The following is a 15,811-nucleotide window of genomic DNA, read 5'->3' as shown; positions in this document are numbered from 1 at the left end:
GGCCATTTATATGGATACACTTTAATAAAATGGGAATGGTTGGTGATATTAACCTCCTGTTTGTGGCATATTAGTACATATGAGGGGGCTCAGGAAAGAATAAAGTTACATTAAAACCAAGCACACCATTGTTTTTCTTGTGAAATTTCCAATAAGTTTGATGTGTCACATGACCCTCTCCCTATTGAAAAAACAAAAGTTGGATCCAAGATGGTGACTTCAAAATGGCCACCATGGTCACCACCCATCTTGAAAAGTTTGCCCCCTCAGATATACTAATGTGCCACAGACAGGACGTTAATATCTCCAACCATTCCCGTTTTATTAAGGTGTATCCATATAAATGGCCCACCCTGTATTATCATCAATAACGTTACTTGCTTAGCACAAAAGTTCGAACATACAAAAACGTAAAAAACTAAATCTTACCTATGAAATGTTCTGCCTTTATGCTTTGTTTGCTCGTGACTGCACCCATACGCAGCGCAAAAGTCCAGCATCTTCAGACTGGCTTTAGTCTTGACTGGTGCAGTTGAATGACTTTTGCCCTGGGAGCCCTGTACAAATAAGGCAGTGGTATTTATGCATACTCAGGGCCCGTATACAATATCTAGTGTTTATATCTAACAATTGTCATATTAAAGTAAAAAAAACATTTAAAAGCATTGTGGTGAAATATGTACTAGTTTACACGTATATGTAAAATATTGATGGTGATAATACTGCGTTAGTATTTAAAATGTTACACTGCAAAAATGCTTTTCTTAGAGTTTTTGTCTTATTTCTAATCCAGATATCTAATATCCAATATTTAGCCTCAAAAAAGGTAAATAAGCGGACAGTGGGGTAAGTAAAATATTCTTATTTCACAATAAAAACAGCATTATTTTACTTACCCAGCTAGTAGATTAATTAGCTTGATTTAAGGGAAAATTCATTCAATTTGACTCATTTCTGAAAACAAGACAATATGTTTTACTTGTCTAGAAAATGCTTCTTGATTTAGATATTTGGACTAGAAAGAAGACAACAACCTTTTTGCAATGTACCTATTTATTTAGATGTTTATTTATAACTTATTTTAAATTTCCATTGTAGAATCACCGGGAAGTGCATTTCTTTTATATTTCAGTCAGTCAGCATGTCACCTTAAAGGGTTAAACGAATAACGCACAGCACTACTACGATTTCAGAAAAGTTCGCGCTGTTGTAATTTACTTACCTTTTAATATGTTTTAGTGTGATTATAACCCGCTATTTAAAAAAACAACGACTGAATGTTTTGAATGAGAAGCTGTAATGTAACCGTGGCGGGATGAATTTTGGTGTGGCACCCTGCCTTGGAAGAATTAATGTATCGGAAACCTTGGGTTAGTTGTCTTGACTTCTATTCTGTCCTTGGCCAATCACATACTCTCACATTATTAGTACGGTATAACCATTATCTGAATCAATTTTACATAAATATAAATTGAAACTAAATAGATTGCTGCGTGTTTTACGATATGCTGTAATAAATTAACACGCATTGTTTTTCTTTTACCACACATGTAGACATTGCATCAAACATTAAGTCATGAAAATTTACTTGAAAGTCTTGGAAAAATCATGGAAAAGTCAAGGAAATTTAGTAGTAAAAATGTGTATGAACCCTGTCATTAGCTTTGAATACTTTGTTGTTGTTGTTGTTTTTTACAGGTTTACAGAATACAGCATTTTAGCTTTATTAAAATATTTGCATATTTAAATTTACAAATTGTCCCTGCATAGTATCACAGTTTGAGAACCACTGGAATGTGTAATTTCTCATGTGCCCTTGGATTTACTTAAATGCATAATTTTATGATTTAGTAGGGATAATATTCATGCAGTTTATAGCCTTTAAGTGTTACGCTAAATATTTTTCCTCTTCTCGATTGACTAATATGTTTAACTGCTCATTCGCTGTCCTTTTCCAGGAGACTTACCTAATGAAACACATGTCTAAGCATACAGTGGTGGAGCATCTGGTCAGTCAACAGTCACCACCGAGAGCTGAATCTCCCAGCGTTCCAGTCCGCATTTCCCTCATCTGAGAGCTTATTCTTCCCCCATTCCTGTATAAGCAAGCAAAAATCACCTGTTCGGTGGTTTGGCTTTATTTTTAGTGTGTTTGTTAGTTTGTTTTACTTTTTGAGAACATTCCAAAAGGTATTAGACTGTGTGTGGATAGAGGCTCAAACACAGCAGTGATTTAGTGTTTCTATCACCCACTTTCGTCTTTTCCAGCTCAACGTTGGGTTGAGAGGGAAAAATCGGGAAATCCAAAGATGGTTTCACAGCACTTTCAGGCCACACAGTTTTGGCTTTAAACGTTTCCGGTCTGTTATGACAATAAAAGGCATTGCTCTTGGCAGCTAAACGTTCGGGACTGTAGGTATTATGCATTATGAAATCAGAAAGACATACGTTGTATGTTTTAAGCTTGGACCAAGTCCAGTACCTCCTCTCATATTTTTCTATGCTGTCTTGGGGGAGAATAAAATCCCCTTCTTCTGGGCAACTCAAAGTTGGTTTAGAGAGTGTTTTGATAATGTCAATCATAAAATGTTTTCATTCACATTAATACGTTTCCTAACTTACAGGGAAATTGTACTGAAATAGCTTTAGCGTTAAAGTGAACTTTTCAAGAGGACTGTTATAGATCTGAATTGATGGACAAATCAGCACATTTAGATGTTTTGCGAGATTAATCTATTAGAGATCATACTAGGGCTGCACGATTCTGCCTAAAATGAGAGTCATTTGGCTTAAAATCAAGATCACGATTGTCTCACGATTCTGTAGATGTAAAATAAAGGTTAATATGAGTAAGCTAATATTATTGTTATTTCTCAAACATATGGTAAAATATCAATAATAATATTAGGCCCATGTGTGGGTCTACTGCTCAATTTTGTATAGACTTTGAATAGTGGACTTGACTAGACTTTAATTATGTCCTGGTCAGTAATGCTCAGTCAAGTGATGACATCAGAATACAATTATTCATAACTCTAAAGTTGAATTGACAACTTTAGTCATTGACATTATCAGACCTTTTTTTTCACTGTTAAAATGAGACATTTGTCATTGTCAGATTCCCTTTTGCATTATATTCAACATTATATAAGCTAGAGTAGGTATACTGACACTGTTAAACATTTATTTTCATGCACAACACTCTGTGTTCCTTATGAAAGAAAAAACATATCTAATTATTGTCGTAATCATAACTCTAAAATGTGATATGATTACTTAAATGATGTGCATGCTTTTGGTTTTACTTTCACTGCCGAGTGCACTCATGTCATGGCTGCCGTCACTTTAAGGGAAAAAAAACATGCAAATCATACTTCCCTCACGACTCCCAAATGATTGCTCTGGGGTGTGTTTCCGAAAACCATCGTTAGTCAACTAAAGTCGCAGTTCCGTTGTTAAAAACATAGTTCGTTGATTTGGTGTTTTTTCAAATTCATCGTTCCAACAAACATTCGCAAACTGCATCGCAAACTTGTACGCTTGCAACTACTCCTTTAGAGCTGTAGTTAGAAGCATAGTTCCTGATTGTGTTCTATTCCCTGTTATCCCCCGTGCCCTATTCATTTAGAACATTCTAACATTTAAACTTGGAATGATTTTAAAAAAACATTAAAGTCATCTCTCTTTGGTGTAATTTGCTTTCAAAGTATTTATACAGTTTAGTTTTAGCGATCTTCATATTGACAATTGCATTCCCTTAATAGTGCACTTTGAAAACATTGATGTCATTTTGAACACAGCTGTGACTCATGACGAAAACTACAGGTGACCTATTATTTAAAAGCGTCATTTATGGTACGTCTACAAAGCTTGTGAAAACAAATATATATTTAGATTATATGTTAATGGTTTCAATTATAGTAGGTTATATTTAATGTAATGGTTAGAACATTTCTGCGGTGGTTTGAATGTCAAATTGTAAAAGTAGACTTTTCAACAAAAATAAGCAATATCTTACTTAATAATAATAATTATTATTATTAAGTAAGATTTTTTTTTACATTTCTTAATAAATAGCCTGCTGTAAATTACAACAATTAACCATTTTTGTTGCTTATTAGTGATTTTATATGCAATATTCTCAGTAATATTTGTAAAGGAAGCATATATATTTGAAGTCAGAATTATAGCCCCCTGAATTATTAGCCCCCCGTTTATTTTTTTCCCCAATTTTTGTTTAATGGAGATAAGATTTTCTCAACACATTTCTAATCATAATAGTTTTAATAACTCATCTCTAATAACTGATTTATTTTATCTTTGCCATGATGACAGTAAATAATATTTGACTAGATATTTTTCAAGACACTTCTACACAGCTTAAAGTGACATTTAAAGGCGTAACTAGGTTAATTAGGTTAACTAGGCAGATTAGGGTAATTAGGCAAGTTATTGTATAACGATGGACTATCGAAAAAAAAATATGGCTTAAAGGGGGGCTAATAATTTTGACCTTAAAATAGTTTTTGAAATATTTAAACCTGCTTTTATTCTAGCAGAAATAAAACAAGCAAGACTTTCTTCAGAAGAAAAAATATTATCAGACATACTGTTAAAATTTCCTTGCTCTGTTAAGCATCATTTAGGAAATATTAAAAAGAGAACAGAAAATTCAAAGGGGAGCGAATAGTTCTGACTTCAACTGTATGTAAAACAAAGTAAAGACTTGTGCGACTGCCTCTATTCTTCTCCCAAACTTAAAAATATAATTAGCTGAATCATAGAGATGCTGGATTAAGATCCTGTGGGTGGTCGAGTCGAGATCGTGATCTTTTTTCGATTAATCGTGCAGCCCTAGATCATACAGATCAGATTTTTCTGGTCTAGTGCCAAAAGTGAAATATGAAAAAGGCAAAAGATTAAGGTTTCTAAATAGAAACACTTGGTTTATAATATACACTTTATACAAAAAGTGTAAATGTGCAATGACTCAAACACCTTGTGTTATGTTACAGATGTCAGCACGCGTTTGACTTAAAATGATCAAGAAATGTTCCGTTTTATATTGCATTAAGATTTTGTTTTTGTTTTCTGAAGCACAGATGTGTTATTTCCATGCTGCCCATTAGTACTTAAATTAAAGAGTACATACATTATTGTAGTATTTGATGTGCTAAAATATTTTATTCATCCAATATGAAATATTTATTTGACAAAATTAATATCAGGCAGTTTTTATTACTGCATTATAGTAATTCAATCATTGTTTCAGGAGTTTTGGGAAAATGTTTGAAATTATCTTCATTTTTTTTTTTTTTTAAATATTGTTTGGATAAAATATGATTTCGGACACTTTCTTCTGAAAATTCAGCCTTCAAAAATGTGCACAAAATTTGGTGAAACAAAAAGGAAAGAAGCAGCTGGATAACAATGTGGAGTTGCCCATGAGATTTGTGTAGCTGTATTGATGTCTAGAATACCTCCTTGGCTTATTATACATGTTTATACTTATTATCATGTTTAAATATTAACGACTAACATGTTAATTTTACACATTTTAAGCCTTAACCATTTTATCACTAGTTGTTTACCATCACATTTATATATTTTATACCATATTGGTGTTTACTTGTGTACTCAGTACTTTTATGTAATTTTATTTCCTAGCATGGACATGCTGTAAATAAACTATACAGTACTTAAGTGTTAACCAGTTTATATGAAATGACTACATGTCTAGTTATTATAAAATATACCTTTTTAATTGTCTTGAATTGTGGTACTCTATAAGATTTGCCTTTGCTGCTACATGCAAAGTCAAGACATGGAGAGGGAAAAGACTTTGTAAAAGTGAGCAAATAAATAAATGAGAAACTTCTGTATTGGTGTATGTGCTCTGTGTGTTTTTGCATTCTAGGTTACCACAATATTATACATGTCTGATGGGTGTCTGCAGGTTTTAGCAAGTTAAATTGAAGACTTACAGATGAGATGTTAAACTGAGGTCCTGACTCTCTGGTCATTAAAAACCCAGGGCACTCCTCGTAAAGAGTAGGGGTGTAATCCAATGGTGTAACCCCAGTGTCCTGGCCAAATTCCCTTCCTTGGCCCTTACCCATCATGGCCTTCCAATCATCCCCATCCACAGAATTGGTCCTATCACTGTCTCTGCACTCCACCTATAGCTGGTGTGTGGTGAGCGCACTAGCGCCGCTGTCCCGTGGCTGCCGTCGCATCATCCAAGTGAATGCACACTGGTGGTGGTGTGGAGAGACCCCCCCCCCCCCCCCCTGATTGTGAAGCACTTTGGGTGTATGGCCATACTCAATAAATGCACTAAATAAATACACACATTACAGTACATTACTTTAAGACTATTATGAATGAAATTTTAGACTAATACAGGGCTAAATGTTGATAAGTTTTTCGATTTGCTCAGCTGGAAAAGATTTTAATTTGCCCTATCAAACATTTTTAATATAATTTAATGAACTTAATTATATGATCATTTATTAAAAAAAGAAATAGTTAAATCTAAGCAAAATAGTTTAAAAATTGTGTCAAAACAGACAAGCTCTAGTTGTATACATGCACCTTTTTTCAACATCTTGTTTTAAATGTTTTAAAGGTCTTAAAATAAGCTAAATGTATGCTCAACAGTCTGTCTAGGTCCGCTTCCTTAGCAGTAAATACATGTAGAACCTTTAAACCAATGTTACTTTTTTAAAGGAAAATAATTAAACCATTATAGTAAATACAGTTAAAAATTACATTCTTAAATGTTAAACGTTTTATTCAGATGTATTTTTGGTGATTGTATGGGTGATAATGGCCAGATTGGGTTGCTATATATGAACAAAGTAAAATTAAGACCTGTTTACAAAAGATTTAAGATCTACAACACAACATTTGAGTAAATTTAAGTCTTTTTTTGTATACCTATATAGTTTTTAACATAAGCTTTCTTAAAAATTAAAAGGGAAAAAAGGATAAATGTTTTAAGTTAAAGGTTTTAAAAACTATAATAAACTTAATGTATGCACAAAAGTCTGTCCAGGTCAGCTTGCTCAGCAGTAAATACATGTAGAACTTTTATACAATTTTTTTTGTTTTATTGTTATAGTTTTAAAGGAAAATAATTTAACCATTATGGTAAATGGAATAAGTTAAAAGTTTTATCAAGATGGATTTTTGGTGATTGTATGGGTGTTAACGGCCAGATTGGGTAATGTTCTATATAAACAAAAGAAAATTAAGACCTAACTTATTTACAGAAGATTTGAGAGCAACAACACGATATTTGAGTAAGACTTAATAAGTGTAAGACATTTTAAGGTTTAAAATGTAGGTTTCTTTTAATATTTAAGACATTTTAAGACCCCGCAGACACCTTGTTGTAGTTAACCGCCACAAAATGGGAAATGAAAATGAGCTTACCCTCAGTAGGTTTATGCTTGTTTGTTTGTTTTTTTGCAGAAATTTGGCATTTTGTCGTTTGTTAACCAATTAAGTTGTGCTGTGAATGGATGCCGTCAAAATTGAACTCCAAACAGCTTATAAAACATTAGTTTGTTGAAGGTTGAAACGTCGTATAATGTAGCTTCTGTCGTTAAACGTTATCATCCTTTTAAACTAGTCGAAGCGCGAACTGCCAAGAGTCTCGTCAGCAAACGGCTTAGGTTACGTCAGAATAACAAGAAATATAAATGTATATGTATGTATATATGTTTGTTTAATTGAGTGGTTTAACGATCAAAATAATACATTGGTAAAATAATACATTTTAATGATATTTGTATAATAAAAAAGAAAACCTTTAGCCAGGTTTGTTTGGAGTCGATTCTGATTCTCGGCTCCTAATTTTGAAGTCAGTGGAATCGACTCCAGAATCGATTCTAATTACGTTCACTCAAAATAGCGCAAGGATTAAACCATAGACTGTAAAATATAGGATTAAACATATATTGCCTTTTACGGAATGCTATTGCGTCCATTGCAGCTTTACACTGTGCAGTTCTCCTCTGGCCAGACAAAACCAGCAGTTTTAATCGGCTGCAGTCAAAGATAAAATAGTTATTAGCAGGGGCGTCGCTAGACCCAATTCACTGGGGCACGTGCCCCAGTGAAAATCTCCAGTGCCCCAGTAAATGCATTGAGATATGATTTACTTCATATGCAAGTGTATTTATTAAGAGTGGTAATTCCGAAATAAAGACGTTATTCTCTATGTGCAACTGAAGCAACGCTGGTGAAAGCAATGTAATCAAAAAGCAAACTGACGCATCTACGCGTGTGCGCAGAGAACACGCGCGCCTCTCGCATGCGCTGCTTGCGCACGCGCTGCTCTTCTTCTGAGAGTCCCGATAGTTAACATGCGCGCCAAAAAAGCAGGCTGCTTGTTACGCGCCGCTCATGTGCTGTAAAACCAGCGTAACAGCCTTTTTTGTTTTGCAAGTGGACAAAACTAAAGTTTAAACAATATATTGGTGATCTTACTAAGCATGACTCCTGATAGATTTTTCTGTATGAAGCAAAAAGGAGGGATGAGGAGTCAGGGAGGTAAAGACTTAACAAACCTAATTAGGTTTAGGAGGGAAGGGGGTACGTGCCCCAGTAGAGATTTTTGTCTAGCAACGCCCCTGGTTATTAGCCTACACCTTTACAGCATATTTTAATTTAGATAATTTAGAAAGTTGCATTGCAATCTTGGAGACAGAAAGTCAAAACATCAATGTATTATCGAAATATTTAACGAAAGGAAATGTAGCAGTTCATCAACATGTTTAAAAAACACGCTAATTGAGCCTACAAACAACGTTTTAAAAATATGAATAGCCTAAATATCTTCTTAATATATTTATCTTTGATACTTCAATACTGAGTAACATTAGTATGGACGCCCGTTCCCGCCACTGAATATAAATAAATAAATAAATAAATAAATAAATAAATAAATAAAATAAAATAAAACACTCCAAAGTCAAAATTGCGAGTTATAAAGTCAGAATTGCGACTTAAAGAAGTTTCCTGTTATGGCAACTGCCCATAAATGGAATTAAATGGTTAAACCATAAATGGTTAAAGACTTTTTCTTGGTTCTCTTTGGTTCGGTATGGATTTGCAGCCCAGTTTTCCCTATAAAGGGCAGGAAGACACAGTATTTGGTCAACACTTTTACTGAACTGTGAAATATAACTAATGGAACCCTTTTAGTTTTAGCCTTTATAATGTCTATGTACGATACATGTCTGCAGCTCCCAAGTACAACACATGAGGGCACCCTTGCAATATGAAACAAATAACAGCTGCAACAAAATGTAAATCATATCATTCTTACACATATAAAAGATAAATAATATGGGAATCTTAATTTTAGGCCTTTGGGGAAATCACACAACCTACAGCCAATAGTTTCAGGTGCTCTGTTTAATGCTTTATAATTGCTATTTGTGTCTCCCATTAGGTTTTTACTTCCTTTTTTTATTTATTTTTTTAATTGGAGCATATAACTGACAAGCATACAGGATTATATGATAACATGTGTAACAGTAATACAAAACTTAGTGATGCAGAACATACATTAAACAAAAAAAAAAAAAACATATTTGAGGGGATCCATCTTATTAAAATTATTAGATTGTACTGATAATTTTTTTCATTATTAGAGAGGTTTTTATAGCTTCATTGTTTCTTGTTATTGAGGTCAAAGAATTATAAAATATTTTAAAATCTTTACAGAAAAAATTAAAGGAGGGTGTAATAGACATTACTTTTGCCTTGTGTATGTGAAACTTCCCAAGAAAAATTTTCAACCTTAAAACATTATCGATTGTATCATAGCCAGTTTTACAATTCAAAAAAATAATCATGCATTCATCAAAATTAATTATTTTGTAAAATGAATCAAAAATCAAGGTTTTTACTTCCTGTCCTCCATCTGAATTTCGCGGGTCACCAGAACCACGTGATTGCAAACTCTGGAGAGCGGGCGTAGTGACGTAAGTGCGCAGAGGGGTATAAAAACGCACACCAGCCTTTTCTCAGTTTGCCAGATTTTTGTTTGATGTGCTCCTTGTTAGTAACAACAAACAAATAACACACACACACACACACACCAATACTGGATTCTCACCATTTACCTCCAAAATTGCTTTTTTAGGCTGAATCTGGACACATCTGATTCCACAAAATAACCCCAGGAGTTTAAAACCCATCAGTAAAGCTGTTTGCAAAAGGTATGTTGATTGTGTTATTGATTACCTTAGCGGCGATGCTAACCTGTAGCTCAGTTTGAATGGAGTAAAGTTTAGCTTGTGTTTGTATCATAGCTTCATGTTTGTATTAAATGGTGCTTAATGTTTGACGTAAATGAGAAACTGTTACACTACAGTTTATTTAGACCAGTGGTTCTCAAACCTTTTTCACCAAGTACCACCTCGGAAAAAACATAAGTTCTACCATAATGACCGGTATTGGAATACAGTAGCATAGTAGAAATAGCAGCTAAAACTCTGCACAGTTTAAAAACGTGGCAGATTAATTCTTATTATTATGAATATATATTATAGTCAGCCACTTTCAACATTATTTTTAAATTAAAATGTGCTTTTAAAAGTTAATTAAATATACCACTGTTCTTAAAAAGAAAACGGCTGTACTTAAATGTAAAGTAATCTCAACAAAACCTGGAAATGTTCCTTGGACCTCATAAATATAGGCTCTATGTCATCATATTCATATATAAACTCTTTTTGATAAATTTTGAAATATATGTTGCATGTATATATGACTTTGTATATCTTTTAAATCTAAACATTACCTTGTATTTTAAATATATGAATTGGATTTACATATTCAAATTAGAAATTAGAACTGCTTGCTGCGCATTAGAGTGGGTTTTGTGTGTCAGAAAAGCAAGATTAAACTATACCTGTCAACATTGGGATATAAAAATACGAGATACACCCCCAACAACCATTACAAATATGGGAAGAAAATTAGCTTCAAATGAAAGAACACATAACAAACATTAGAAAATTGAAAATAAAATTAAAGGTTTGGCCTATTAAAGTCATTTTACTGATCACATCGGGGTTATCAAACATGACAAAGGGTTAAAAGTGTGTTCATTTTTTTCACTTTAATTATTTAGAGATTCCTCCATGTACCACTAAAAGAAAGCCTGCGTACCACTAGCGGTACACGTACCACAGTTTGAGAACCACTGATTTAGACTGTTTTAAAGAATTTTTGTCATGCATTCAGTCGTTTTTAATCATCGTAATCCAGACAGTGATGGTGGAGTAAATGTTGAATTAAACGTTGTTATTTAGATACAGTGATGTGCTGCATCTTGAATAAACTAGATTCAGTGTGTGTGTTGATATTTTTGGTGATATCTAGGCATGGGCCGGTATAAGATTCTGATGGTATGAAAATATTGGATAAAAATGTCACAGTATTGTGCACACTACTCTAAAATAGGCATGGGCTGATATAAGATTCTGAAGGTATAATAACCTTGGATAAAAATTTCACAGTTTCACGGTATTGTGATTACTGCTCTAAAATATATTATTTTTAAATGTCTGGGTGTAAAACAAAAACTGTTTTCCCCTTTGAACACAAAACATTTATAATATTTTGGAACAGTAAACATTCAATTCAATTCACCTTTATTTGTATAGCGCTTATACAATGTAGATTGTGTCAAAGCAGCTTCACATAAAAGGTCACAGTAAATAGGAACAGTGTAGTTCAGTTTGTTGTGAACATGTCAGACTGAATAATAAAAACTAAGCTTCGACTTTTGCTCTCTTCATTTGTTTCAAAAACACATTTTTAAAATGGCATCTTTGGATATCTTGCAACCCAGGCTCATTCTGAGAACGTAGTCCCATGGACGTTTCTGGAGACCATGAAATACGTCCTGGAAGGTATGTATTTTTGCAGTTTTTGTTTTCGCAAATCCACGAGAGGCCGCTGTGCATGCTTTTTCTATTTTTTCTGCTGGAGATACTGTTGTCCTAATAAACTAAAAAATAAAATAAATAAAAAATCCTGCATATACCTTAGGAAAGATATAGCAGAACATTTTGGCGGTTTTAAAACCTTGACTTTTCCAAACCGCGGTATACCGGTTATTGTCCCATGCCTACTCTAAAATGTTCTTTTTAAATGTCTGGGTCAAATATTTTGGAGCAGTAAACATGTCAGGCTAAATAAAATAAACCATTGACTTCTGCTAGCTTCATTAGTTTAAGGAAACAACTTGAAAATACATTTTTGGATATCTTTCTTTGGATATAAAGGAAGCCCACTGCACTCTTCAGGTTCATAGCATGTTTGTATGTTGGTTTATAAGTGATTTGTTTTTCAGATGTTCCCTGAATTGTGGGCTGACCAGCAGCTTTTGCTGTGGAAGGGCCTTTTCTGCTGGTGGTACTGTTGCTTTAAACTAACTAAAATAATCGTAAAAACACGTTAAAAAAAAGGAAAAGAAAAACCTTAAACATACCTTTGGAACGGTATAAAAGGAAAACGTAATGGTTTTAATACCTTGACTTTTCCAAACCGTGGTAAACTTTAAAACCGGTTATCATCCCATGCCTAGTGGTTTCTATGAGAGCAGAGCCTGTGTTTGTTTGTTGTGCAGGATGAGTGATGTTATATTGAGCTATTGGTTTTATTTTTGCACATTCATTCAATTTTGAACATTGACAACTTGTAACACTATATATGACTTAGACATGGGATGATAACCTTTTTCAAGGTATACCGCAGTTTGGAAAAGTACCACAGTAAGTACCGCAGTAAGCAGTTCTAATTTCTAATTTAAATATGTAAATCTCATTTATAGCTCCTAAACTCTGGAATAGCCTTCCTGATAACGTCCGAGGCTCAGACACACTCTCCCAATTCAAAACTAGATTAAAGACCTATCTGTTCAGTAAAGCATACACTTAGTGCACCACTTAGGGGGCTTCCACACAGGTTATGCATCTTGCTGATATACACTGTGAACATCAGCTACGCTAATTATTTTCTTTATTCTCCATTTCCACCTGGGGATACTCTTCCCGAGGCCCTCAGACTATGCAGAGTCACTGATTCGATCCAAGACCAACGACGAGATGATCCCAAGGTTTCCATATCCTGGACCTGGCCGAATCCTGAACAACTACTGCGCTGGTCATGGAAGAGTGGAGAACATGAGACTGTTTCCTATGACGCTCCAGAGACAGACGAGTCTTCGCTGAGGCCAGCTTCCAGCCTCCGCCACTGAGACTGCAGCTCTGCACAAGACCTTTGGCCAGAGGAGAAATTAAAATGATCGTGCCCAACTGAGCCTGGTTTCTCTCAAGGTTTTTTTTCTTCACTTCCGCCTTTAGTGAAGTTTTTTTTCCCTCTCCGCTGTCGCCACTGGCTTGCATGGTTCAGGATCTGTAGAGCTGCGCATCGTTGGATTTGCTCTTCAGTGTTTGGACTCTCAGTAGTGATTATTAAACCACACTGAACTGAGCTAAACTGAACTGAACTTAAACACTACAAACTGAACTACACTGGTTCTATTTACTGTGACCTTTTATGTGAAGCTGCTTTGACACAATCTACATTGTATAAGCGCTATACAAATAAAGGTGAATTGAATTGAATTGAAAAAAGTCAAGGTTTTAAAACCGCCAAATTTTTTGCTATACCATTCCTAAGGTATGTGGACTATTTTATTATTTTGTTTTTTTAGGACAACATTATCTCCATGAGAAAGATATCCAAAGATGTCGTTTTAAATTGTAAAGAAATATGTGTTTTTTTTTTAAAACTAATGAAGACAGCAGAAGTCAGTGATTATTTAAATTCTTTAGCCGGACATGTTTACTGCTCCAAAATATTTTAAATCATTCTCAAAATAAAATATATTGTTCAAAGGGGAAAAAAGATGTTGTTTTTTACCCAGACATTTAAAAATAATATGTTTTAGAGCAGTGATCACAATCTGGTCAAGCCGGGATATTTTTATCCAAGGTTATTAAGGAATCTTATACCGGCCCATGCCTTATATGACTTGCTAAAGACAATAGAATATAAAAGAGACTTTGCTATTGCTTACCGCTAAATTGAATATCAGGTCTGAAATTGCATGCAAGTGTTGCTTCAAAAGCAGCACAGCACTATTTAATTGACTGTAAACTGTGTTGTGTCTTGATAGTAATTGGCTGATTATGTGATTTCCTTATTTAGAGTTTGCAAACAATACTTTCCTGAAATTATATTATTAAGGAGAAAATCTCAAATGTGCGAAAATAAAACAAACCTTTCCCCAGTTGATGATGTGCTGATGTTGCGGGTCACCTTACATTTACATTTAGTCATTTAGCAGACGCTTTTATCCAAAGCGACTTACAAATGAGGACAAGGAAGCAATTTACACAACTATAAGAGCAGCAGTGAACAAGTGCTATAGACAAGTTTCAGGTGTGTAAAGTCTAAGAAGCAAAGCATTAGAATGTTTTTTTTTTTTTTTTGAGAGAGAGAGTACAGTTAGTGGTATAGCCAGAGAGGCAGTTACAGATTAGGAAGGAAAGTTGAGTTTTTAGTCGTTTCTTGAAGACAGCAAGTGACTCTGATGTAGTTAGGGAGTTCAATCCACCAACTGGGCAGATTGAATGCGAGAGTTCGGGAAAGTGATTTCTTCCCTCTTAGGGATGGAACCACGAGGCGACGTTCATTCACAGAACACAAGTTTCTGGAGGGTACATATATCTGCAGAAGTGAGAGCAGATAAGGAGGAGCAAACCTTGATGGATTTTTCCAAATTCCTCTTGATTTTTTTTCAGGCTGCTGTTAGTACCTGTGGAGTCTGTATTGATAGCCTGAAGTTCATGTAGTAGAATATACATAGACTCAAACCTTGTGTGCTGCATGGGGACTACAGTTTGTTTAGAGTTTGTTTAGCGGCGTGACTGCAAAAGTTACATTCATTGTTATTCTTCAGGAAGAAGAGCTCCTCCTTAAACTGATGTGCACTGATTCTTAATGACTTCCTAAGTGCATGGACACCCAGCATGTCCTAAATTGTAAGATTATATTAGATATGAACATATCCAACAAAACTATTGTTGAATACTGGTGTGTAAGATGAATTGAAAAACACATGAGGGAACTAGAAAAATATTTTAAAGGTGCTGTATGTACATTTTTAACTCTTCTAAAGCCTAAAAAATACAAGGATGTGTTTGCAGATATTTAAGAAACATGCTAAGTGCACATATTTGTTTATCTGAAAAACAATGATAAAGTCATTAAAAGGGGAGCATGGTAGCGCAGTTGGTAGCACGATTACCTCACAGCAAGAAGGTAGCTGGTTCGAGCCTCGGCTGGGTCAGTTGGCATTTCTGTGTGGAAATTGCATGTTCTCCCCGTGTTGGTGTGGGTTTCCTCCGGGTTCTCCAGTTTACCCCACAGTCCAAACATATGCGCTATAGGTGAATTGGGTAAAGCTAAACTGTCCCTAGTGTATGACTGTGAATGAGTGTATAGATGTTTCCCTAGTGTTCGATTGCAGTTGGAAGGGTATCCAATGCGTAAAACATATGATGGATGAGTTGGTGGTTCATTCCGCTGTGGTGACCCCAGATTATTAAAGGGACTAAGCAGAAAATAAAATAAATGTATTAGTCAATAAAGTACAAGTTTCTGTTATGAAGTTAAGAAATGTGCGTTCCATGTCAGAACGTCTGTCTTTTTTTTGGTCCCTTTAACCCACCCAATGCCAGTTTAGCCAATTATGTCTCATGAGGAAAAGGGAAGG

General features: G+C 34.6%; 1 protein-coding gene across 2 annotated transcripts in view; it reads left to right on the top strand.

Moving 5' to 3' along the window:
• Window positions 1-5,884, top strand: part of znf362a (zinc finger protein 362a) — a 36,313-nt gene extending 30,429 nt beyond the window's left edge. For both annotated transcript variants that reach the window (XM_056467875.1, XM_056467876.1), the window contains exon 9: window positions 1,959-5,884. In XM_056467875.1, coding sequence (XP_056323850.1) covers window positions 1,959-2,075 — 117 coding nt within the window. In that variant the 3' untranslated portion in view covers window positions 2,076-5,884. The remainder of the gene's footprint in view (window positions 1-1,958) is intronic.
• Window positions 5,885-15,811: the final 9,927 nt, after the last annotated feature.

The sequence above is a fragment of the Danio aesculapii genome, chromosome 11 (genome assembly GCF_903798145.1).
Source record: "Danio aesculapii chromosome 11, fDanAes4.1, whole genome shotgun sequence".
Lineage (NCBI taxonomy): Eukaryota > Metazoa > Chordata > Actinopteri > Cypriniformes > Danionidae > Danio > Danio aesculapii.
Note: the sequence above shows the minus strand (reverse complement) of the source record. Positions and strands in the feature narration are given on the sequence as shown.